The sequence below is a fragment of the Rousettus aegyptiacus genome, unplaced genomic scaffold, assembly GCF_014176215.1.
Source record: "Rousettus aegyptiacus isolate mRouAeg1 unplaced genomic scaffold, mRouAeg1.p scaffold_m13_p_7, whole genome shotgun sequence".
Classification (NCBI taxonomy): Eukaryota; Metazoa; Chordata; class Mammalia; order Chiroptera; family Pteropodidae; genus Rousettus; species Rousettus aegyptiacus.
The window spans coordinates 98,628,090-98,654,270 of NW_023416310.1; the positions used below are offsets into that span (position 1 = coordinate 98,628,090).

The following is a 26,181-nucleotide window of genomic DNA, read 5'->3' on the forward strand; positions in this document are numbered from 1 at the left end:
AGGGAAGCGGTCTTATAATATGAACTGTTCTACTGCAGCTCAGAGAAGGTAACCAAGATTGAATTTGTAATTAATAGATTAAAGTATTGCATTGTGCCATAAGGGCTGTCTTATTCAGCTTTTCTTGAATGTTTAGGAATAAAGTTTTTCAGAGATCTGTTCATGGCATTGCTTAAAGAAGATAAGAGCATGGATATCGGTAGCACTTAGCTTTACCTTGGACATTTGTCCTTAATACTATTTTTGCATATGATTATTTGTAAGATAGTATATTACTATTTCCTTACCTATTTTGTGTGTAGTAGTCTTGTGTATTTCAGAATTTATAACATTTCTATTTGAAGGCTACACTTGGTTTAAATAAGCATCAAATTTATCACCTGACCTTATTCCACCTTCTCTTAATAAAAATCAACTCCGTGAAATGAACCCAATTATGAGCCTTTTATTTTAAAGAGATGGATGTTAATAGAGTATCGTCTAGTACTTTGACTCTTCTTGGAAAAAGATGTGTTTAAAAAAGATGAATAGAAGTCAGGTCTTTTTGGTTTAAAACTTTTAAAGCTTGTTAGGATACTAAGGAAGTAGAAGATAGTCTTTGGGAGTGATAGGAATTCCGTCCAGGGTTTAGGAAATTAACTACAGTATATTCCCAAGCAATCCATAAACATAGATAAGATAGAAGCAATGAAGCCCTAAAAGTTGGAAAAGCATGTGGAGGAGGAGGTCTATTAAAGGTCATAGTTTTGAGTTGGTAGATGAATGAGCTTAGCAAGCCAAGTTGAAGGTGTAGGCATCCGTGGTGGGGGCAATGAGGAGACAAATGGAATCAGAACAGGGATTATACTAAGGAATTGTGAAGTACAGGTACCAGGCCAAGGGGACAAAATGGGCTTGCTTAATGGAGGACTTTGGCAGATGGAGAAATTTATATTGAGGTAATAGCTACTGTAAGTCTTTGACTAGGGACACTGTTTTCTTATAGCAGATCAGATTAAATATAGAGAAACTGACCAGGAGGCTATGGCATTTATTCAGGAACAAAGGATAGGCATTGAGAAAAATTGTGGAAGAAAATTGGGAAGTAGACTTGCCTATTGAATACAAGAGAAGGAAGAGTCAAAACAGGGTCAAGAAAATAGTGTTGATGGTGGAGGTAAGGAAATTAGGGAGAGCAAATGATTCTGGAGATATTCAGGAAGATGAGTGATTATGGTTTTTGAAATGTTAAGTTGAAGTAGATGGTAGGGCACAAAAAGGGAAGCCCCAAACTGACCTTTGAGTACATGGAGAAATGATCCAGAATTCATATAAGTGAATGTGGAGAGATTTGGGAGCCACCGGAATAGAGATCAGAGTTAAAATCTCAAAGTATATACATTTTTTAATGAAGTAATAAAGAAGCAGAGGACCAAGCAGAAACAGATGACAAGGATTTGCTGAAAGGTGTAAAGGGAGAGGACAAAGGGACAGGAAAACAAAGGTAGTGTAGTATAATGAAAGCAAGGGAAGACATTTTAGACTTCTGAGACATGAAATTTGGATATGAACAGAAGGTTGCCACATATAATCTTAAAGTATATCTTGTGAATTTAATGGTTGATAGGTTAAGAATGTCTATACACTGAGGGAAATATCCCTTGTCCCTCAAATTTACTGCCTTGCAGTTGAATTTAAGGGTGGTTTCGGATAGACGAATTCTGTTTAGCTAACTATGCTCAAGTTATTCTTTTGAAGTATGAGGAAATCAAAAAAAAAAAATACCTATTGGATAATATCTTTATTATACTCTTTGAGGTGGGCTTCTTTTTATTTCCAATGACAGATTTCATCTGTTGTCTCCTTTCAGCTAGCTTTTATTCTTCTTAATGATGAGTAGAAAGAAATTTCTGGGCTTTTTCTAGCAAGCTTAGGAGATACAAATGCCTTAGGAATATTGATTTGAGTGAATTTAATGCATTTTTTCTGTGTATTTACAGATGGGGCGTGAGTGGGTTTGGTTGGATACTGAACGAGACTATCCCAATGACTCTGAATTGAGCAACGACTGCAGGTCCCTCTTCAGCTCATGGGACTCTAGTCTGGATCTTGATGTGGGCAGCTGGAGGGAAACCGAGGAGCCTGGGGCTGAGGATCTAGAGGAAAGCAGCCCAGGGAGAGAACCTAGTGAGTTCCTTGAGGGGGACGAAGGCAGTGAGGAATATCAGGACGAGGCAGAGCAAGTCAGCCACCAGAACCTCCTCCACTTTCTCTCTGAGGTAATGGGGAGCCATAATTTTCAAAGTTGGAAGAGTCTTATCTGTACATATTTCTAACCTCGTATGTTGTTTACTGAAATATCAGCTCCACAGTGGCAGGGACTAAGTTCATTGCTGTGTCTTCAGTACTTGGTACTAACAAAATATGTGCCCAATGTGTACTTCTTGACTGAATATTCTAAAATCTCAATCATTAGGACCCTGAGTCATAGAAAGTGAAATTTCTGTATGCAGGGCTGCCTCGTAAGAGTATTCCTGCAATTCATTTTTTTCAGAGTCATGGGAGGTGATAACTTGCCCAAATTCTTCTTGAAGTTTATATCTCCAAGGCCTTATTTTACAGTACCTTATTACCCTGGTTAAGGGGTAAGGACCAGAAATAAACAATTGGACAGAGGTTTTATATTTATGCAGCAACTACACATAATCAGGAAAACCTAGCTCAAGATCAGCAAAGATCCTGTTCAGATATTGCCACTTCTATCTGCATTATCTGTGGCAGACAAAAATTTCAGCAGTTTGCTTGTCACTCCCAATTGTTCAGAGTTGACACTGAAGATGAAAAATTAGAAAATAAGCTCCTTGAAAAGGCAAGAACCATATCTATCTTATTTACTGTTATGTCCCAGCAACTAGTCCAGTGTCTATGTATATAAGCTATTTAATACATTTAAAATGATTGACTGAATTAACTTATTTGCCATCTCGAACTTAGTCACAGTGGCAATGTAATCATATGGCATTATTGATATGATTTCCATTGGTGTTCCTATGCATCTAACAATAAATTGTGATTGCAGGTAGCTTATTTAATGGAGCCATTGTGCATTAGCAGCAAAGAATCAAGCGAAGGCTGCTGTCCTTCACCTGTTAACAGACAAGAAGGAAGTGAGATTGAAGCTACTGAAGGAGAAGTGGAGCCCTGCAGAGGTTCTGAAGAATTTTCAGCCATGGTAGACACCTTGGTAGCTGAGAAATCACTGGGAGAAAATGGAACGCAAGAGGTGGCTTCAACTCCCTCAGATGTTTGTGCAGTTCAGGAACTATTCACAGAGAATGAAGAGGTAAGTGAATAACTCAAACCGGCCATCTGATTGTCTGTATATACAGGGAGGCAGAGTAGAGTGGTTAGAGCACATAGGTTAACTCCAGAGAGTTCAACTACCTGGGTCTAAATCCTGCTTTTAGCACCACTTAGCTGTGTGACTTTAGGCATGTTAGTGAACATTTAGAATCTCAATTCTCTGCTATAAATGGAATAATAGTGCCTCTGTCTTAATAGGTTTGCTGTGAGGTTTAAATGAGATAATTCATGTAAAGCACTTAGCGTAGTACCTAGCTCATAGTAAGCAATCAGTAAAATTTAGAATGCTATTATCATTAATATTATCTGACCAGCTAGACTAGTTAGTTCCAGGACTACAAATGATAATGACAGTCTTAAAAGAATACAGCATCCATCTAGAATTGAGTATATTGCTTTTTTATTTTTTTCTTGGGATACAGTGTCTTAAGTTCTCCTGCAAAATTGTTACCAAGAATTCATTGACTTAGGTCTAGTTAAGTTACCTTTATCTAATTTATTTTATAGCTTTATATAATTGGTGTCTTTTCACCTTAAGGTCAGCTTTCATTTACCCCATCCAAGTAAAATTACCTTGCAGATAGTAAATCTCTTTCTAAAATTTCCTTTGTTTCTTGGCATTCCCAGGGAGAGGTTAAGCAAGAATCCAAAGAGGAGGACCAGGGTGAAGGGTATGTGTCAGAGATGGAAGACCAGCCCTCCTCAGGTGAGTGTGATGATGGCTTCAGCATTCAGGAGCCTCCTCTGGTGGACATCCTTTTCAGCCATGCTACCTCCTCAAAGCTGTAAGTATAGATGTTTATCCAAGGTTGTTAAGATTTATAATTTTACTGCTGTTACGCCTATTTGAATTTGTTACCATGCACATAGATTACTTTTGTAAATTAAAAAACAATTTAAGTTGGAAAACACTAGAAATAGATTTAAATAAAATTTTATTGTATAAATAGAAGTCTATGATTTCCTCTTAAAAAACAAATTTATTTCATCAATATTCAAGAATCTTTCATAAATAACCCTTCTCTCTATTATATTTATTCAACAAACATTGCTGAGTCACTGTCCCTCATGTCTAATACTATACAAATTGTACTTTTTAAGATACTAAAATGGCTCCTATTAACCAGAAATTAAAAATTATTTTGAAATTATACTCTCTCTTTTTTTCACAAATCTTGAGAAGTTGTTTACATAATTTTCTTATCTTTTTATAAGTGATTATGGGGCACATTTTAGATTCTCAATTTTTTTTGTAAAGTGAATTTCTTTTAAGTCAGAAAAATAGTTCTTTTCCGGGCTTGGTCCTTTGGTCTTATCTGTTGAGAGAAGGCAGCATGAACTGTTTCAGTTTTTTTTTCTACTAGACCATCCCAGATCCCTCCATGTATCTGTAGGAAGGCAAACCAATAATTATTCTAGCCTTTTTTTTTTTTCCTTAAGGTACACAACAGAACCATGCATATATGTTTTTTAAATAGCAGATTTCAGATTTTTGTTATACAAATAGAATACAGCTTAAAACCTCGGTTACCAGAGAATTGCTTCTTTGCTTTTTCTGTTAATTCCTGTGTAAGCATGACAGATGGCATATGATGACTATCTAAAAAACAGGAAATCTCTAATCTGGGACATTTTATCTCATGACATTCAGTGTCTTGAATGGCATACTCCACGCTGTTAGAATTTAGATTAAACATTAAATCTTTATTAGAAAGAAACAGATATTAATAATTGAGTCTGCTTGGCTAGATAGTTTAAGGGGAAATAGAAAACTGAGTTCTTGTTTTATCATCAGGGAAGCTTAAAACTACTTTGAAAGATAGACATTTTCCAGGCCCCTCTTTTCTGGCTCCACCCTTAGTTTGTACTGACACTCAAAGAGAAGTAGAGCCTTTGGAGCATCACTCCCAGTCTACAGATCCTTTCCACTCCCACACTTTTACTCATAGTTGCTAGTTGCTTAGCATGCATTTCCAAATAGGTGGAAATAAAGGTAAGCAAGAAATTGTTTCTTAAAATATCGCAAAAGTGATTGATTATGAGGTTACAGAAGCTGGTGTAGTACCTTTCATATAATGGAAATTTAACATTTGTTGTATGGATGTGTGAATGAAATTGCACCAGTGCCAAGAGGTTATTGTTCATTACGGTTGACTGACTAGAAACAAAGAAAGAGGTCTGTTTTGAGATCTAAATGCCTTGTTCTTATAGAGTTCTGTATTTAAGGATAAATTGATTTTTGTGGTATATGACTTAGATGCTGGTAAGATATTATATCATGAAAATGAATAGTTATGTGGAGCTGCTGAAATTGGAGAAAGATAAAATGAGATGTGAGTTGTACTCAAATGCGATATGGTACATAAAGGCTTCATCCTTGTGAAGCCTTAGGTGTGAAGAGAACTCGTTTTAGAGAGAATAATACAGTGTTTAAAGTGGGAGGGGTAAGATAATGTTTAATTTTGGAGTAAATAGTAGACTTGCCAACTGGGAAAATTATAAAATGAAATAAAACATCAAACAGTTGCACCTTTGAAGAAAAACTGAATAAATTATACAATTTAGCCCAGAGAAGGAAGGGCCATGAGGATAAATGAATTTTTAAAGGTATTTTAAATAGTACTACACAAAAGAGAGCAAAAGGAAAAAGTATTTAATTATTTAACATTCAGATGAAATGCAAAAGAATTCCTTGGGATGTGAAACCAAGTAATTTTTTCCCTGAAACATGGGAGGGACACATCCACGTGGCATATTTCTGCATAAAAGAGGGACAGATATTCATTTATCAGATACATAATTGAGCATCTACTATTTGCCAGGCAGTTGGGAAACATCAGTGAACAAAATACTTTAATAGGTCAGTTCTTTAGAGTCACAGGCGCTGAGGAGCAAAATCAGCAAGGTGCCAGAAAGCACAGTCGATTGTAGATTTATAGTATATTTTATAAGAAGGTAACTACTTTGTTGGGTAATAGTGATCAGTAAGAGAATATAAAGTTTGGGGTCCCTTATGGATGCATTAAATATGTTTATATTCTTATGGTGTTATATTCCTTCAAATATTAACTAGTAGCACTGTGTCTTGAGAAAACCTCATTACCACCAAGGGAGACAGAATGCCATTTGTGAAGTTACTGTTTCTTTTTCTGTCCCGTTTTTCCCATAGGTCAGATTTAAGCAAGAGTGACCCTGTTCAGGATCATTTGCTATTTAAGAAGACTCTACTGCCAGTCTGGAAGATGATTGCCAGTCACAGGTAGATCTCCAAGCCATTCTTGGTGTTCACAGCCACTCTTCTCATTTAGAGTGACTTTCCAGGGTTTCTTCTTCCTTTCTGGATTTGTCCCCTTACAGGTTCAGCAGTCCATTTCTGAAGCCTGTATCAGAAAGGCAGGCCCCAGGATACAAGGATGTGGTGAAAAGGTCAGTGGAAAAGGGGTTGAGAAAGATTGGTTGCTTTTATATCTGTCTTTTCATACTTTATTTCCCACCTATTAGATTATTTTTTATTTCATTTCCATTACTTACAAACTGAAGATATGTTTTACAGCTGGATAAGTTTGTAAAGTTATGGTGAGCTCAGTCTTCATTTGAGAAGGAATACAGGGGAACAGAAGGATAATATAGGCTTTTTTTTCTAGTGTTGATTTTTAAGTAATATGATCTATTCATTAAAATCCTACATTATCCTTCGGTAGTTTTTGACACTGTTCTTTAGAGCAGAACTTTAAAAGGCAAAGACGATAATCCAAATGATATTACAAACACTGATTGATTACAGTATTTTGGATTTTTACAGCATATTTTACCTAAAATGCCATCCCAGACCAGTGTGTTAATAGAGTATAAAAGATCAGGAAAGGACATTTGGAGACAGACTCATTCTATAAATGAGGAAACTAAAGCTCAGAAGTGGTCATGACTTGTCTGTGATTAACAGTAAATAGCAGAGCTGAAACTAACCCCAGATTCTTACCTCCAAGTTCAGTCTTTTTTCTACACTGCTGTACCTTCTCTTATATATCCATGCTCTGTTTCATTAATAATTTATTTGTCTTAATATTTGCTTGATTCTCTTTTCATCTCCATAAAAGGAAAAATATTCTTAGATTTTCATTATGCAGTCAGTAGGTTAATACCTAGTATATGACTATGCATTGTAAACAATCAGTCTGTAAAAACCATGTGAGAAATTGATTGTTGGAGCTCTTTACAACTTTGGTACCTGGGGCCCCTACTTCTCTAATAGTAGAGTGTAGTGGCTGGGCCTGGAGTGTGCTCTGGAGTCAAGTTGCCTCTGAATTGGAATCCAAGTTGTATGACTTTGAGCAAGTACTTAACCTCTTTAGATCTCAGTTTCCTCATTGCCAGTTGGTGATAATAATAGTACCTATTTGATAGGTTTTTTGGGAAGTTTAAGTGAGTTAATATAGAAAGTACCCAACATAGTTTTTGGCCTATTGTAAGTAGTAGCAGTCAGAGGTTAACTGCTATTGCTGTTTTATATCTAGTGGGGATTGTTATCGTTACTGCTATTTTCCTTAAGAGCTAGTTCTCCAAGAGAGCATGTTAGGTCACTACATGTTCCAGATGAATGGTTGAGTTCCTCTGGTTTCTCTTGGCCACCTATAGACCCATGGACTTAACTACCCTGAAAAGGAATCTGTCCAAGGGACGGATTCGCACCATGGCACAGTTCCAGCGGGACCTGATGCTGATGTTCCAAAATGCTGTGATGTACAATGACTCTGATCATCATGTGTACCATATGGCTGTGGAGATGCAGCGAGAAGTCTTGGAACAGATTCAGGTACTGTATGTAGAGAGTTGCAAGAAAAAAGAGTGTAATCTCTGGAATCTGATTTAGAAAGTCTGCGAGAATATGGGTGAAATTGAAGTGTTTCCAGAGTTTATATTTAGGGATGAGTCAAGTCCTTGAAGGATTGACATCATACCTGCTGGTTTGGAAAAACCTGAGCCTTAGTAGGTCCAGAGTTAATGGTGAACTAAAATCATCTAAGAAGTCAAGCACTACTAAAGAACTCTCAAGAGAGCTGGAATGTTAATGGGAGCTCCCACTTCCAGAGCCTCAAGCCAGAGGGCTAAACATGTAAACCAGATGCTAGAGTCGCTGTCCTTTTTTTTTTGTTTCTGTGCCTGTTGATATTGTATGTTAACACTGTTGCATTAATAAGGGATAAGACATAGTAGCCAGAAGAAGACATTCGAGGGTTTCTTGTCTGGGTAGCATCATATTTTAAAGAAAAAAGCACAGTCAAATTTCATGTGGAAAAAGAAAGAAAATTGTATTAAAACCTCTGTACCTTTTAAGATTCATAGCTTGCTATCTGCCTTGACCCTGTAGGTGCTGAGTATTTGGTTAGACAAAAGAAGAGACTTAAATAGTCTGGAATGAGAACCAGCCAACCCAGTGCATGATGGAAAATCCATTTTGTTAACCTGGAACTCCTACCCTGACCTGTCCTGCAATTTCAAACTTCATTGGAGACTCTGACCCAGAGAAGAGCCCAGCACTTGTTTATCACTTCTCTGTTGTATTTTCTAATAAAAATAAGGCCTTAACTTGCAACCCAGGAGTCAAAGGTGCCTACCTGTGGACATAATATAAGGAGAAAGGGTAAAGCCAAGATTTGAGGCTTTGCGGTAAATAATGCCCATGTCTTTGTTCCATAGGCTTAATTTAGAGGTAACTAGATTAAACCTCTTATTACTGCTCTATAAATAAATATTATTGCACAAGTGGAAGATTGCTTTTTAATGATTACAGAAGCTGGGAATAGAGGGGATAGGATAGCATCATCTGGTGAAATGAGGAAGGTATTTAACATGGGTTTTCTAGAAGGGGCTGGAGTGGGATGAGGAAAGAGTGTTTATGATTTGTCTCATTTAGTGCTCTAAGGTTCGGAAGGGGAATAAAAATGCCTGGGCGGGCTGGCTCCCTTTCTCGGTTGAAAGGAACCGGTTAGAGGCTGTGAAGTGCGCTGCTGGGATTGTCCCTCTGTAGCCACCGTCCCTAAACCGGGTTTCAGGTCTCATAGCAACGAGCTGGCTTCTCACCTCGAGAGTAAGTGCTGAGGTGAGTGTAGAGGAGGGTCGGACTCGGCATCTGACAAGAAAGGTTCAGGGGAACCCAGGGATCCTATTTTCCAACCAGGCCTATGCGTAGTCGTCCCGGCGGGGTGGGGCTGCTCAATCTGCCGCTGGAGTATTGTGGAGAGCAGGCGATCCGGTTTCCTGTTCCTGCCCAAGAGTCTGTGCGGGTCCCAGGCTTTTGGATTGTCCGGTGGTCTCTCCACCTCAATGAAAATGTTTAGGAAACCCAAGGCACGATTTATCTGCAGAGTAGAAATTGTATTACAGGCAAATCTTATTTTATTGCACTTCGAGTGCTTTATGCACTTGACAAGCGTTGCATATTTTACAAACTGAAGATGAGACCCTCCACAAGCAAAAAGATTAGGACCCGCTTTATTGTAATACTCGAGACAGAACTCACAATATCTCTGAGGTATGTCTTTATTGAGACACTGCTTATAGAAAAAGATATTGCAGTTTCTAACTTTATAAATTAATAAAATCAAGAGCCTAACAATGCGTTTCTTAATCACTATTACATTAAATCTGGGATGTGGGGGGATGCATGTCATTGCAGTTGATACCTGTCAAGAATCTCTTAAATTGTACCCTAAAAACCCAGAATGGAGTTATCGATGCCCCCACCTCAGATATATGTAGAAAAAACTCTGGCCATTATCAAACCAGATATTGTTGACAAAGAAGAAGAGATACAAGATATTATTCTCAGATCTGGATTCACCATTGTTCAGGTAACTTCTTGGCACGATTGTGTTTTCTGTTATTGATGCTTAAAAAAAAGTTCATGTAAATGTGTTAACCCATTTAGATCCGTAGTATTTTGCATTAAAAAAATTAGGTTTATATAAAAGTGATAGTTTTTAAAAGTTTTTTTCGCACTTCAAAAGTATATAAAATGAGAAATAAAATTTCTTTACCTTCCACCTCTCCTCTCCTACTCCAAGTCTGTTTCTCCAGAGAGAGACAACCACTTAACACTTTGTCCTTCCAGGATTTTCCTATGCATTCGCAAACACTTTTCCCCAGTGGATAGGATAGTTCCCCTCCCTTGACTCCCTTTACAAAGTTCCTCAGATATCATTTCAGATGATTATATCTTAATCTACCTCATTCTTCCTAACATTTGTGTCATACCCCCTTGTGTGGATGAACCACAATTTATTTACTTGATCCTCTACTGATGGACTTTGAGACTGTTGATGTGTTTTTTTTTCTGTTATTACAAACTTATGTTTTAAGCCTTATATTCCATAGATGGTAGAGGTTTGAAAATGAATGTAAAAAGAGTTGTTAAAGATTATTGAATAGGATTGAATATACTTAATCTTACTTTTTGTACCATCCTTATTTGAAATTCTAGTTTTTATTATACAGAGTTACATAGCCTATTTAGTGTTTTAAAAAATAAAAAAGAGAAACTCAGTCTTCAGAAAAGATGAGATTTTGGTTGAACTTAGGATAGGTGGAGGCTGAGGGGAAGGGATGGTACAAGAAAGTGTAAGGAAATAGTACAGAAAAGTATAAGGAATTATTTAATACAATAATTAAAAGACTCATGTAAAGATGAACTTTTTAATGCATGTTGTTAGGAAAATTAGGTAGCCATTAAAAAAAAAGTTGGATTCACATATTACACTGTATATACCAGGATAAACTCCTAATGGATCTGAAATTTAAATATTAAAAAATTAAACTATATACATTCTAGAGGAAAAGATGGATGAATTTTTTTATTCTTAGAATACAAAAGCCTTTTTTTACTATGACTTATTCTAGGAATCACAAAAGAAAAGATTGATAAGGCTATAAACATAAAGTTCTGCATGGCCAAATAAGTACCATAAGCAAAGTCAAAACACAAATGACAAACTTGGAAAAAAGGTTTGCAACTCATATCATAAAGAGCCAATCATCCCTAATATATAAAGAGCTCCTAGAAAACTATAAAAATTCAGTTGAAATTGGAGAGAATATGTGGATGATCACAATAAAAGAAAACAAATGCTTCCTTAACATATTCAAAGATGCTCAATCACTAAGTAGGAAAAAGCAAATTAAAATCATACTGAGATACCATCTGGCAAAAATATAAAAGTAAATGGCACAACCCCTATGAAAGGGAACCTGGCAATTATCTATCAACATTACAGATGGATTTATTTATCCTTTGATCCAGCAGTCCTACTTCTGGGAATCCCTCCTATAACATATGTTAATATGAAGTGATGTATATGCAGGTTATTTTTTGCAGCATTGTTTATTTACCAGCAAAAGGTTGACAACAACCCAGCATTAGTGGTTAATTAAGCCCTGGTGAATCTGTCTATGGCCATGCCACCCTGAACAAGCCTGATTCCGTCTGATCTTGGCTGCTAAGCAGAGTTGGGCCTAGTTAGTACTTGGGTGGGAGATCACCTAGAAAGATCAGGTGCTGTAGGTGTAAAGCATAAAAATTAAAAAAATAAGGGATTGTAAACTGACAAGGTCCTTTCAATCTGTGAGATAAAACAAGGGTTGCCTTGCCTAAAATAAAGTTAAATTAACCCTGTGTCCACCAAATTGAATACTATGCAACTAACTAAAAAGAATAAGGAATCTTTCTGTGTCCTATTATGGATAAAAGGAAATATAGAACAATGTGTAGCATCTCTTGTGATAGAAAGAGGGCAAAGTAATATACACGTTTTCCAATATTTGCGAAATTAAATACCAGGAGATAAATATTAAAAAATAGTTGCCTATGGAGGGCAAGAATAAGGTGCATTAGGACAGGGATGGGAATGAGATTTTTATACCTATTTATATTGCTTTGAATTTTTTAATGCTCTAAGTATATTGCTCATTAATTTTAGGGAAAAAAACAATTAGAGGAAATATGCAAATAAGATATCCTATTTAAGTTTTTTTAAAGTCCATATTTTAAAAAGAAGTGACAAACTTAATAATTAAGTGGCTAATGTTAATCTCAAATTAAAAAATAATACTAGTATTTAACATTTTTTCTAGTAAGCAATAAATTTCAGACCAAAGAAGACCTTGGTATTGTAGGGTTTTTGGTTTCATTTGTTTGTTTGTTTGTTTGTTTTAATTATGGTTAAGCAAATACAACATAAAATTTACCATTTTAACCATTTTTATGTGTAGAGTTCAGTGGAAGTAAGTACATTAACGTTGTTGTGAAACCATCACCACTATCCATCTCTAGAACTTACATCATCTCAAACTGAAACTCTATACCCATTAAATACTATCTCCCTATTTATTCCTCTTCCCAGCCACTGGTAACCTGTATTCTACTTTCTGTCTCTGTGATTTTACCTATTTCCAGATATATCATATATAAGTAGAAGCATACAATATTTGTCATAAGTATTGTGTGCTTTTCAAGTAGGCTTTATTTTAGTTGGGAGTCCATTGAACTTGAGGCTTTCTTGTCCCATCCAGGGAAAATCTGGAAAATGGTGTATCCTTTCAGTAGGTGGCAGTCTTTCCTTGGTTACAAACTAATGGTTCCTTTCTGATATTATTTAATATCTTTGCTTCTCTTCGTGAAAATATTCATCCAAATTCCAAAAATTTTTACCTGATCTAATTTTAAAGTAACCAAATGGAATCATTGATTCAGTATCAACTTTAGTTTAAGATGAGCCCTTAATTTTTATAATTTATGCTACATTAGCTAGCATACCTGAGAAGGAAGCTTCCCCTGTTTATTAAGGGGCATGTGGCAGATAAGGGCTTACATTGGAACAGAAGAGATTTTTAGTTTTGAACCGAGCAACAACAATAACAAAGACAACCAACCCTAATATGCTTAAGAATAACAAATACTGGCTTAATTTAAAAAAAAAAATAGAATCAAGGATTATACTAAATCAGGTGATATAACTTGTCAAATCTATTTCTTGATTATGTGAATTTTAATATGAGAATAGATGTCAGAAACTTTATTTATAATAACTGGTCCTTGACTGGTGAGAATGTTATGCTTGTCCAGTAGAACTTGTTCATTTAGTGCTCTGACCCACCTAGATAAGCATCTTCCCAAAGGTCTCTTGCCACAAGCCAACCAAGCAATTTTACCAAATTTCTGAAACCCGAAGGGACATATGATAGTTTTGGAAGTGGCTTTAAGAAGTAGATCACTTTGTAAAAGCATTCAAATAGCTGCTTTTAGTTTTGAAAAGCATGATGCTTTCAGTTGGAAGAATGACCACTCCTTTGATTTTTTTTTTAAGCTTATTGATTCATTCATTCATAATATCTCTCATTTATGAAGAAAATAACATTTATTTTCCCATAATATTTTTTATTCTTTCAAACTGAGAAACTTAATGCCAACTAATTTTTCTAAGATCACAGTGAGTCAACATATTTATGGTGGAACCAGAATAAAGAATACACAGCTTATTCAAATGAAAAACTTGTTTACTGCATCATTATATACAATGTTATTTCAAAGTACTGCAATGGGACCAGCTCCCTAAAGTAATGTAGGAAAATTTCACAATAAATAGAAAAATACCACACATAGATAGGGAGAAATACATTTGGAATATTCTAATGTCCAGTTTTGTTACTTTATACAAAGTATATATCAACAAAATATTGATGATTGGAGTGTTTTTACTTTAAAAAGGAGATATGATGAATTTGTCATAAACCATATATTGAAAGAGGCTACTAAAGAGGAATAGTTTTTAAGTAGGATAAATAATTCTTATAATTTTATTTACAGCCTACAATTAATGTTCTTATCTCACCCTTCATAGTACAATCATATTTGTTATCAGATTGGTATTAATTTCAATTTATTAATGACTTAATGAGGTATTATTGAACTGTCATTTTAAATGCTTTTGTTGACTTTGTTTCTCTTATAGAGAAGAAAACTACATCTCAGCCCTGAGCAATGTAGCAACTTTTATGTGGAAGAGTATGGGAAAATGTTTTTTCCTAATTTAACAGCATACATGAGTTCTGGACCTCTTGTTACCATGATATTAGCTAGACATAAAGCCATCTCTTACTGGAAAGAACTTTTGGGACCAAGTAATAGCTTAGTAGCTAAGGAGACACACCCTGACAGGTAACTTTCCTATGGGAAAAATGGAATACAACTATAAAAATGAAAAAATCTGATTTCATTGTAATAGAAATTTCCTTTCATTTGAAAGTTTTCCTAAATCAACTGCATTTTGTTTTGTTTTGTTTTGTTTCATTTTGTTTTAGTGGTGGGGAGGAGGTCCATTTTATATTTCAACTATTTAAATGTCTATCTTAATACAAAATGCCATAAAAGGCCTTAAGGAATGTTTGCTTTCTGATTGATAACCTTATTGTCTCATCCTAGAATTAAACTGCCACTAAAGTAGAAATTTTCATGGGAAGATTGGTATGGTATTTTTAGAAATATTGATAACATAGAACCAAAAATCCAGATTTTCAGCCTTATAATTAATATCTAAAAACCAAAGGGCACTGAGTTCTTGCAGTTTTGAATATATATTGCCTTTTCATTTCTCACAAAACATCACCTCTTTTTCACCCAGACAACTCCGATTTTCCATGTATACCTCTTGCAGATTTAAATATATTTGACCCTCATCTAAGATAGATTTAAGCTTAAATTCAAAATAGCTTAAAGCCTCCATATGTGAGAAGTGGCAATGCTTCTGTAAAATATTTAAGTAGAATGTATATGTACAAGATAAGAAAAGGATATCAGATTGGATAATCATCATCTCTAACTTGCTTTTAGTCTAAGGGCAGTTTATGGCACAGATGACCTAAGGAATGCACTTCATGGGAGTAATGATTTTGCTGCAGCAGAAAGAGAAATTCGATTCATGTTTCCTGAAGGTGAGTTACAGATGACTAATTAGCCACTTGCATCTCCTTATTGTTTGCTTTTTCATTTATTTTGGAATGTAGCTGGGAAGGAAGATAACAGTGTTTTTCTCCAATTTTTTTTTTTTTTAATATTTTCAAATTGTAGTTACTTAAAAACTTGAAGCCAAGAATGGAAAACTCAACATTTCTCTCCACACCAAACGAATTGTGCTCTCTAGGAAATCTTTTGAGAAGAATTTACTTTTTTCTTTCTTTTCTCTTGGGCATATTTAGGGTTTCTCTTCTGCATTGTAATTCCTTTTAGTTTTCCCTAATGCATCAGTGAAGTTTGTTACACATGAAAAAAATAATTTCCCTTGGAAAATATGATTGATTTACCATTTTCTTTTAACAGTTTACTGTTGGCCTAACAAACACTTATGCAATTGGGAAATTAATAATTCTCAGTTCTTTTTTGTTTTCCATTCTGTTATAGAGGTGTAAAATCTTTTAGAAGTAGGCATAATGAAGACAGCACTGAGATTTTTAGTTTTAAGTAATTTAAGAGCAGAAATAAAATTTGGTGGTTTTCATGACAAAGAAAAAAATACAAAGCATTGGGTAGTTTTGAAATCTTTTTTGCCATGTTATTTTTCTCTGACTCATTTAGATCTGTTCCTCAGTATTTTCTATTGAAGATTTGTTCAAAAAAACCTGAAAACTATCTTGGAGATTTAAAAATCTTATTCTTAAATAAACAAAAACTGTTTTGTAGATATTTGTACACAAAAGGATTTACCTACTTACATATTTTATTCTTACTGTTCTAATTTCTGTCACATATGCATTCCATTAAGGTATCCTTTTCTTTAGAACTGTTTATTGTGGGAAAATACATACACAAAAGTAGACAAAATAATGTAACAAATCTCTACTGAACCCATCATCCAATTTCAACAATTGTTGTTGGTCTTATTTCATCTATAATCCCTACTACTACGTTTACTTCCATATTATTTTGGGTTAGTCCTACTAATGAATTAGATGTTTCCTCTTTAGCTTTTAACTAAAATAGGACAAAAACTCACTTTATCTTTAGTAGAAAATATATTTGGAAGCTCTTCTAACACATAGGGTTATATATATAAACTGTTATTTTAGATTACCTTTAATTTTATGCATTAATTAATCCTCTAGATCTGAATTTAAGAGATATGGTTAGATATTTGAAAAGCAGCAGTTGTAGAATAATTATAAATTATTAATTATCTACTGCTGTGGGAATATGAAGTTATTTAGAGTAAGTTCTTAGTTTATGGCATGAGCTCCTTCTTGTTTAGCACTTTGTCAAGAACTATCTGCAAAACACTGTATGATGAGTGGCTAAAGCAAATTATAAAGATATTCAAAGACATAATCCTAACCCTTGAAAAAGATAGTGCTCTTCCCTTTCTCTTTCAATGGATTTGGCTAATTCAAAGCTTTGCTATATTTCATTCATTCAGCAAATTTACCAACTTAATAAAGACAAGATATTGCTGTTCTCAAGATGATTATATTTTAAAAGTCTATACAAATAAATATATAATGCAATGTATAAATTATAAATGTCATTAAAGTGTTTAAAAAGTGCAGTGAAAGTTCATCTATGTAAGAAACATGAAAACCCTCTCTATTCTCTCATTAACTCATCCAGCCTTAGGTACCTGAGACAGATAAATGATCAGCAAAAATATATGTGGTAAAAATAATTTAAAAATGAAAGAAATAATTTCAGAATAGCATGAAAAATAAGAAAATATTAAAGAATAAGTTTAACAAAAGAAGTTCAATTCTTATACAATGAAAAGCACAAAACAATGCTGAGAGAAATTAGAGTATATCTAAATAGACATCCCATATTCATGGATCAGGAAAGTCAATATTGTCAAGATGGCAATTATGTCTTAATTGATCAATAAATTTAATGCAGTCCCTATCAGTCCATGCATGCATTTATGTAGAAATTGACAAGGTGATTCTAAAATTTATATGGAATTTCAAAGGATCGAGAAAAGCTCAATTTTGAAAAAGGACAAAGTTGGAGAACTTGCACTAACCTGATTTCAAAACTTATGAAGTCACAATAATTAAGACAGTATGGTACTGACATCAGAACAGACATATAAATCAATGGAACAGAAATGAGAATCTAGAAATAAATCCTTACATTTATGGTCAATTGATTTTTTAGAAAAGTGCCTAAACAATTTGATGGGGAAAGGATGGTCTTTTCAACAAATGGTGCTGGGACAATTAGATATTCACATGCAAAACTAAATAAATAACTTAGACCTTTGTTTCACACCATACACAAAATTTAACTCAACATGGATCTTAGACCTAAATATAAGAGCTGAAAACATCTAGAAGAAAACATAAGAGAAAATCTTCATTACCTTGAGTTAGATAAAGAGTTCTTAAATATGAAATCAAAAGCATGGTTTGTAAAAGAAAATATCGATAAATTGGACTACATCAAAATGAGAAGCCATTATTAAGAATATGAAAAGATAAGCCATAGACTGGAAGAAAATATGTACAAATCATATATCAGATAAAGGACTTGTATCCAGAATATATAAAGGGCTCTCTTACAACTCAATAATAAAAAGACAACTCAATTAAAAACCGAGCGAAAGTTTTAAGTAGGCATTTCACAAAAGATATATGAATGACTAAAATGCACATGAAAAAGTATTCAACATAATTAATCATTGGATTAAATGCAAATTAGAACCACAATGACATACACACTAGAATGGCTGTAATCAATGGTAAGGATATAGTGATACTGGGATCCTGACAATCATTACTGTAAAATGTTATAGCCACTTCGGAAAAGTTTGGCAATTTCTTAAAAATGTTAAACTTACCAGATGACTCCATTAGCATGTCCACTCCTAGCAGAATCTACTCACCCAAGAGAAATGAAAACATCCATCTTCATAATGACACATGTGAATCTTTATAGCAGCATTATTTAATATAGCCAAAAACTGCAAACAATTCAATTGTACATCAATGGATAAACAACATTCAGTATGGCCATACAATAGAATACTACTTAAAAGGAACAAACTACTGATAAATGCTATAACATGAACGAACCTCAAAACATTACACTAAGTGAAAGAATCCAGGCATAAGAGACCACATGTTACATGATCCATTTATATGGAATGTTCATAAAAGGCAAATTTTTAGAAACAAAGAAGCTCAGTGGTTGCCAGGGGGTGGGAATGGGAGCAAGAAGTTATAAATGGGCACAAAGAAACATCTTTGGGGTGATTGAAGTGTTCTAAAACTGGATTATGGTGATGATCATATGACTATAAGTTTATTAAAAATCAATTGTAATAGCCAATGGATGAAGTTTATAATATGTAAATTATACCTCAAGACTTTTAAAAAATTATAAAAAATAGATCTGTGTTCTTATGGAGTTTACAGTCTAACATTTGAAAGATAACCTTTAAACAATAATTACCCAAATAATTGCATAGTTATTGTGTGTTAAGTTTTATACAAGGTAGTTACAGGGTATCGTGAGAGATTATAAGAAAAGTCTGACTGAGGAAGTGACTTTTTAGCTGAGATCCAAGGAATAAGTAGTGGTTAATGAGTAAAGGGAAGAGCATACTTGCAGAAGGAACAGCATGTACTCAAGTCATGAGCAGGAAAAAATGTGGCACATTCTATAAACTGAAAGGTCTAGGGTAAGAGAAACACAAGATGAGGTTGGAGAGGTAAGTAGAGGTCACATGGTCTTATGGGCCATGGTATAGAGTTCTGTCTTGATGATAAATGCAATGAGGAACCAATGAAGCATTTTAAGGATGGGAGTGACATAATCAGATTTTCATTTTTGAAATACTACATAGGGCCTGGGCACAGGTAACAGTGAACATGATAAACGTGGTCTTAACTTTTAGAAGAAACATGACAGAAATATTCATATAACCAGATAACCAAAATAAAAATTATTATAATGATCAGTACAAAGAAGGGTGCTATAACGAGACTGGTAAGAAAGAAAGCTTTTACTGAAAAATTGTGAGGCTTCTTCCAGCGTTTTCTTGCATTCTAGCAAAGGGCTCTCATTGTTAGTCCTTGTATCATTAAGACTGAGCTTATACACTAGTCATACAGAAATTTCTGTTCCCACCCTTCTTTCCCTTGGGCCAATGAGGATTTAGATCTGAACACAGACCAGTAGCTTCCCTTTCTCACCTTTATCAAAAGCAGCACATTAATGGAGATCAACCTCAAAAGACTTATACTTACAAATACATTTTTTAACTTACAAAGACTTACACATTCTTTTTTTATAACTATATTCTTTGTAGTATTGCAAATCTGGTTCACCTGTATAGTGTCTAAATATGGCTGAAAAGACTAAAATTTCCCAAAGTCTTATATGATTTATTTAAAAACCTGAAAAATAAGAGCAGGAATGTTAATATATATTATGTAGGCAGATATAGATTTTATGTGTATATTCAGCAGATTAAAAGAGAGCAAGAACTATGTATTCTTATTCACTGTTGTATCTGTACCATTTTGCAAAGTGCCTGCCATTTTATTGGCAGGAATTAATTGTTGGAATGAATTAATCTAATCTCCCTGATTTTACATATCCTTCATTTATATTTGTCTTTTTCATAGTATTGTATAATATATTTACTGTAAAAAACATGGAAATGGAAATACAGTAAAGAATGTGGTTGAAAATATAATCAGAATCCTATACACGATCACTATTAGTGTTTTGATACATTTCTTGCCAGTCTTATGCAGTCTTATTTTTTTTTCATGTGTGCTTGTGGTTTTGAACAAACTATTATGCTATGTATCCACTTCTATTCCCTTTAAAAACAACTTAAGTATTTCTTATGCCATTAAAAGTTTTTGAATGACTATATAATATTTCATCCTTTATGTTAGCTTTAATGGGAATACATTTGTATTTGCAGTGATCATTGAGCCCATACCAGTTGGACAAGCTGCTAAGGACTATTTGAATTTATATGTAACATCAACTCTGCTTAAAGGACTCACAGAGCTTTGCAAGCAAAAACCAGCAGATCCTTTTGTAAGAAATCTTTTTATTTACACTAAAGAATATTGTCTATAGTTTTCATATCTAAAATATTATATTCTTTGAAATGGTCAAAGTATCAAGGGCCATTTTAAAAAGCTTTTATATATTTGCAATGACATTGATGGATCTAGAAGTTATTATGCTGAGTGAAATAAGTCAGACAGAGAAAGATAAATACCATATGATTTCACTTATATGCAGAATCTAAGGAACAAAAAGAACAAACTAATCAAAAACAGACTCACAAGTATAGAGGACAATCTGGTGACAGCTAGAAGGGAGGGGGTCTGAGGAGCTGGGAGAATAAGGTGAAGGGTTAAAGAAATACAAATTAATAGTTGATAGATGGTCATGGGGATGGGGAGCATGGCATAAGGAATGTAGTTAGCATTAATGTAATGGCTAGGTGGAGGGCCAGAGGAAAGAACGAGCAATTAGGGGGATCGTTTTATAAACTATATAAATGTCTAACCAATGTACTGTATACTTGAAACTAATAAGAAAAGAACATTTTAAAAACTAATAAAAGATAATAAAATAAAAAAGCTTTTATATACATTTTAGATACTTATGTATTACTCGATTACTTATTTTCTTGCTCTGTTTTAGCTCTTAAAAACCATTGTTTCTAAATACATTTTCAAAAACAATTGCTGAGCATTGCTTTTGTGTATAAGTTATATAATTAAATGATAAAATTAACATATAAATTTTGTTCAACATTTTTGTTTCGTGATATAAAAATTTTTTAAATAGAAAACTGAACGTTTAGTCACATCTCTAGATGCCTCAAATTGCTCATTCGGGGGAGAGTGGTTGGATAGGAGGAACTGGGATGGTTGTTGAGGGCCAGATCTTATCCTGGGTCCTTCTTTATAGGTAGGTACTCCCACCCGTTTGAAGACTCGGAGATAATCAGGGAAAGCTATTTCAGTACCAGCCTTACCAAAACAGTATCTCTATCCTATGTTACCATCCTCAAAGGAAATTCCCTTTGGAAGAAAAAGATTTAATTTCTCCTACTAACTTTGCCACTTTTACCAAAAAGAAAAGATGGATGGATTTTTTTCTTTAATAACTCTTTTTCATTGTGAAAATAATACATGTTTATAAGAAACCTGAAAAATATTGAGAGGAAAAAGACAGGCCTAGTTCCATTTATTAAACATGGTCTCTTAAGTCTTTTGCCTAGATTCAACCTAACTTGAGACACCTGACCTCTCTCTGAGTCTCTATTTTTATCAGTAAAATATAGACTTATTACCTTGTTGGGATATTATTAGGATTAAATGTATAAATGCAGGTAAAATTCTTAGTCAAAGTGTCTGGTGCATAAGTGTTCAAATATTAGCTGCTGTTATTGTTATTTTTTCCCCAGTCCTTTCCTTAGCTCAGATTTTATTTTTATATGACTATACATTTTAAAAACCTATAAATGTTGCTGTATTTAAATATATATTTTATAGAGGTTTTTTTGACAGTTACATGATTTTTTCTCTTATTACCTTTACCATTCTTTTGCTGTTTGAGTTGTTGCTCCTATAAATACTGTCACAATAACCATCTTCAAGCATAAATCTTGTTATACATTGAGATTTTTTTGATTTGGAAAGACATCAAAAAGTAGAATTATAATTCAAAACACAAAAATTAAAAAAAATTGTCTCTTAAAGAACTTGCTTTATTTTTTAATAGTTAATAATGTTTTGGATAAGTAATATTTAAATGTGGTATAATTCAAAAGTTACAAAATGATATATAGTGAAAAGTAACCCTTCTTGCCATCTTGTTCTTCAACCACCTAGTTGTGCTCTTTGGAGCCAATCACTGTTACCAGCATATCATTTATGAGAAAATCTATGCATATATAAGCATTATATCTATATGTACTTAAAAACCATATACACATACAAATACTAGCTCCTAAACACACTATTTGGTACTTTTTACCTTGTTCACTTAATATGTAATAAATTATTAGATAGCTCCACAAACAAAATTGCTCTATTTTAAAAGGAAAGCTTATGGCATTCTGTTGTATGGATGTTCTACAATTTATTTATTAATCACATATAGATGGTTGTTTAGAGTGTTTACACTAATTTGTTATTACAAATTGCTATGGTAAATATCCTCATTTTTGATAAATTTTTACAAACGGAAATACTGAGTCAAAAAATGTTATTTTGATGTTTTTGATATATGCATTTTTAATTTGGATAAATATTGCCAAATTACCTTTTATAGAGGTATCTTTTTATATTCTGATAAAAAAAATAGTTGAGAGCACCTGTGTTTTTCAAGCTTTGTGGGTTTTTTGCCAATCTGATAGGTGAGAAATGGTATCTCATAGTTTAAGTTGTATTTCTTTTGTTATGAGTGAGTCTGAGTGTCTTTTCATATACACTATTTAAAGTCTTTTGCATTCTCTTTGCTATGAACTTCCTAGGCATGCCCTTTGTCTATTTTTTTACAGGGGCGGGGGGTGGGGGATTGGGGTAGGGGTCAGGGGGCAGGGAGATGGTCCCTAGATCTTTTCTTTGCTGTGTTGGGACTTTGTTTAGGAAATTAAGCTTTTGTGGTTTAGTAGATTTTCTCAATTTATCACTTCTTTTTTTGACTATTTTCATGATATATTTTAATTTTAATTTAGCTGAATTAATTGAGCTCTTTTATGCTAGGTTTCTGTTCATATTTAAAGAAAGTTTTCTTCTCTAAGATTGTTAATAACATTTTCTCATGTTGCCTTCTAGTACTTTTTATATCTTCTTTTTATCTTTGATCATCTGGAGTTTATTTTACTATAGGGAATGAAGTAGGGAGCCACATTTTATTTTAGTTTTCACTTGGTTCCCCAATTAAGCAGTCATTTCTTGAACAACCCATGTTTTCCTCACATCTAAGATTCCATTGTTAACATATACTAAGTTCCTGCATGTATTTTGGTTTATCTCCATATTTTCTTTTCTGTTTCTTTTATTTGTTCATTACAAGTACTACATGTTTTGATTACTGTAGCTTTATAACATATTTTAAGATCAGGTAGTTCTAAACCTAATTATTCTCTTTTTTAGAATTGTCTTGCCTTTTTTTGGCATTATCATTTCTAATATGAATATTTTTAGGTCACAATACATGCTATCACATTGCTTTCTTAAAGGATCATATCAGTTTACATTGTGGTCACCAATGTGTATAATAATTCCCATTTCACCCCATCCATGTTAGTGTTAGATGTAAGTTAAAAATACTAGAGCAGGAGTGTGACTGATTTGATAACAGGCAAAAGAAAGATGATGTTTCAGTTGTTTTAACTTCCATGTGTATGTTTACTGGTAAGGTTAAACTTTTTCCCTTATGTTTAGTTATAGTTTCTCTTTTGTGAATTATCTATCTCTTTTGTCCACTTATCTTTGGAGTTTTGTAAGAATTATTTATATGACCTTTGATCATGTTTGCTCTGAAAATGTTTTCTGTTTAATTTTTAATTTTTCCTTTTAAATATTCGATAAGTCAAACCTTGATTTTTTTTTCTTATTGTGGGTTTCCACTTATCACCTAAGTTTAAAAAGTCCAGGATCGCCTTTAGCTCAAGCAGTTACTTCATCATGGCAGACTGCTGTTTAGAAAGTCCTATCCCACTGAAAGTTTTGCTAAATATTCACTTTTGTTTACTTCTAGATTTCTTATATTTAACTTTCCCATGCATCTGGAAATTATTTTTGTACATAAGATGAAGATCTAAATTCATTTTTTTCTGACCAGTTGTCCGTGTACATTGATTTATGAAGCCTTATTTATTAATATTAAATCCTGTATTTGAGCATGTATTCTGATACATGGATAGTGTGTTCTAGCAGTACCACAATAAATTATTCCTTTTAACATTATTTTCAATACTTCTGAATATGCTTTATTTATTTTTTTTTTGGTTTTTTTTTGTGATAAATATATATGAGGTAAAATTTGCAATTTTAACCATTTTTAAGTGTACAGCTTAGTGGCATTAATTTTAGTCACAATGTTGTGCAACCATCTTCACTACATATTTTCAAAACTTTTTCATCACCCCAAACAGAAATCCTGTAACCTTTAAGCAGTAATTCTCATTACCATCTTTCTCCAGGCTCTAATAACCTCTAAACTACTTTAATCTCTATAAATTTGTCTACTGTGGATATTTTATAGAAATGGATTTATAGACTATTTGTTCTTTTGTGCTGGCTTATTTCACTTAGCAGAATTTCATTCCTTTTGTGGCTGAATAGTATTGCATGTATGCACATATAATATTTTGCTTATCCATTCATCTGTTGGTATATACTTGGGTTGTTTCTACCTTTCAGTTATTGTGCATAATGCTTGAGTACTTGTTTTTAATTTTGGGAGCATACATCCCTAAGAGTGGAATTGCAGGGTCACATTCCGTGTTTAGCTTTCTGAGGAACCACCCAACTGTTTTTCATAGTGACTACTTTTTACATACCCATTAGCAATGTATGAGAAGTCCAATTTTTCTACGACATTGCCAACGCTTGTTCTTTTCTTTTTCAATTTTACTATAGCCATCTTAGTAGATAGGAAATGGTTTATTATTGTGGTTTTGATTTACATTTCCCTAATGACTGATGATGTTGAGCATCTTTTCCTGTGCCTATTAGCCATTTGTATATTTTCTCTGGAGAAATGTCTAGTCAAATTAAAGATTTTTGTTCATTTTAAGTGTTTTGTTGTTGTTGTTGAATTATAGTTCTTTATATATTATAGATATTATACCCTTATGAGGTATATGATTTGCAAATATTTTCTCTCTTTCTGTAGGTTCCTTTTTTATTTCTTGATAATGTCCTTTGATGCACAAAAGTTTTAAAATTTTGATGAAAATCGATTTATTTTTATTTCATTGCTTGTGCTTTTAGTGTTATATCTAAGAATCCTTCGTCAAATCCAAGGTCATGAAGATTTATTCCTATATTTTCTTCTAAGATTTTAATGGCTCTTATATTTTGGTTGTTGATTAATTTTGAATTAATTTTTATGTATGTGTCAGGATTTATTTCTGGACTCTTAATTTCATTATGTTGGTCTATATATCTCTCTGTATGCCAGTACCACACAGTTTTGATTGCTGTAGCTTTGTGGAAGATTTTGCAATTGGGAAGAACAAGCTCAGAAAATCCTCCAACTTAATGTTTCAATTTTTAACGTTTATTTATTTTATTCATAAAGTGATATTGAAAATTGTTTTGTGTTTTAAATTGATACTATGTATTGAAGAAAATGTTTACATATTTATTAACTTAAGGTTTTTTTTTTTCCCATAGATTTGGCTAGCCGATTGGCTTCTGAAAAATAATCCCAACAAACCTAAACTTTGTCTCCATCACATTGCAGAAGAACCTTATTAAAATAAATTCCTCCAAAGAACAAATCATGAGCTATCTCATTGTAAAAGGCATGCTTTACTTAAAAACAAATCATAATTCCTAAAGGTTTAAGTAACCACATGTGAAAGAAATTATTTCTTGAAAATAAGTCTTAAAAGAATAACCATGTTTTACTCAGCAGATAATATTATCTAAGATAAAATATAGGTTTAGGGTAAGATTTTTTTTCTATTAAAACACTATATTTACTTAGAGGTATTTAGAATGTCAACGACACAACTGCAACTTTTTGGTAAGGGGTTTATAAAGTAGTATTCATTTATCAGAACAGTACTTAATTCATATAAGATGCATCAG

The 26,181-nt window shown here is 33.4% G+C and overlaps 2 protein-coding genes across 7 annotated transcripts; both read left to right on the plus strand.

Moving 5' to 3' along the window:
- The first annotated feature begins 40 nt into the window (after nucleotides 1-40).
- On the plus strand, nucleotides 41-8,812 carry LOC107518725 (bromodomain-containing protein 8). 2 transcript variants are annotated; one of them, XM_016160658.2, is made up of 7 exons: nucleotides 41-2,258; nucleotides 3,059-3,322; nucleotides 3,970-4,127; nucleotides 6,512-6,601; nucleotides 6,700-6,768; nucleotides 7,978-8,155; nucleotides 8,711-8,812. In XM_016160658.2, the coding sequence occupies exons 1-7, from the start codon at nucleotides 1,980-1,982 to the stop codon at nucleotides 8,759-8,761; spliced, it is 1,089 nt and encodes a 362-aa protein (XP_016016144.2). In that variant the 5' UTR covers nucleotides 41-1,979; the 3' UTR covers nucleotides 8,762-8,812. The 2 variants fall into 2 exon arrangements, with proteins under 2 accessions (XP_016016144.2, XP_016016143.2); XM_016160657.2 differs by lacking the exon at nucleotides 8,711-8,812 and having other exon boundaries at nucleotides 7,978-8,228.
- Nucleotides 8,813-8,990: 178 nt separating this feature from the next.
- Nucleotides 8,991-25,964, plus strand: NME5 (NME/NM23 family member 5). 5 transcript variants are annotated; one of them, XM_036224126.1, is made up of 6 exons: nucleotides 8,991-9,052; nucleotides 10,019-10,193; nucleotides 14,346-14,551; nucleotides 15,224-15,324; nucleotides 20,310-20,428; nucleotides 25,762-25,964. In XM_036224126.1, exons 2-6 carry the CDS (start codon nucleotides 10,065-10,067, stop codon nucleotides 25,843-25,845), a joined length of 639 nt encoding a protein of 212 aa, XP_036080019.1. In that variant the 5' UTR covers nucleotides 8,991-9,052; nucleotides 10,019-10,064; the 3' UTR covers nucleotides 25,846-25,964. The 5 variants fall into 5 exon arrangements, with proteins under 5 accessions (XP_036080019.1, XP_016016147.1, XP_016016146.1 ...); XM_016160661.2 differs by lacking the exon at nucleotides 8,991-9,052 and adding an exon at nucleotides 9,383-9,442 and having other exon boundaries at nucleotides 10,064-10,193; XM_016160660.1 differs by lacking the exon at nucleotides 8,991-9,052 and adding an exon at nucleotides 9,394-9,442.
- Nucleotides 25,965-26,181: the final 217 nt, after the last annotated feature.

Coding starts and splice junctions, on each gene's coding strand:
- NME5 (XM_016160659.2), top strand. CDS start 9,798: ATGAGACCCTCCACAAGCAAAAAGATTAGGACCCGCTTTATTGTAATA. Junction 14,552..15,223: donor AAGGAGACACACCCTGACAG/GTAACTTTCCTA, acceptor ACTTGCTTTTAG/TCTAAGGGCAGTTTATGGCA. Junction 15,325..20,309: donor TCGATTCATGTTTCCTGAAG/GTGAGTTACAGA, acceptor TTGTATTTGCAG/TGATCATTGAGCCCATACCA.
- LOC107518725 (XM_016160657.2), top strand. CDS start 1,980: ATGGGGCGTGAGTGGGTTTGGTTGGATACTGAACGAGACTATCCCAAT. Junction 2,259..3,058: donor TCCTCCACTTTCTCTCTGAG/GTAATGGGGAGC, acceptor TTGTGATTGCAG/GTAGCTTATTTAATGGAGCC. Junction 3,323..3,969: donor TATTCACAGAGAATGAAGAG/GTAAGTGAATAA, acceptor TGGCATTCCCAG/GGAGAGGTTAAGCAAGAATC.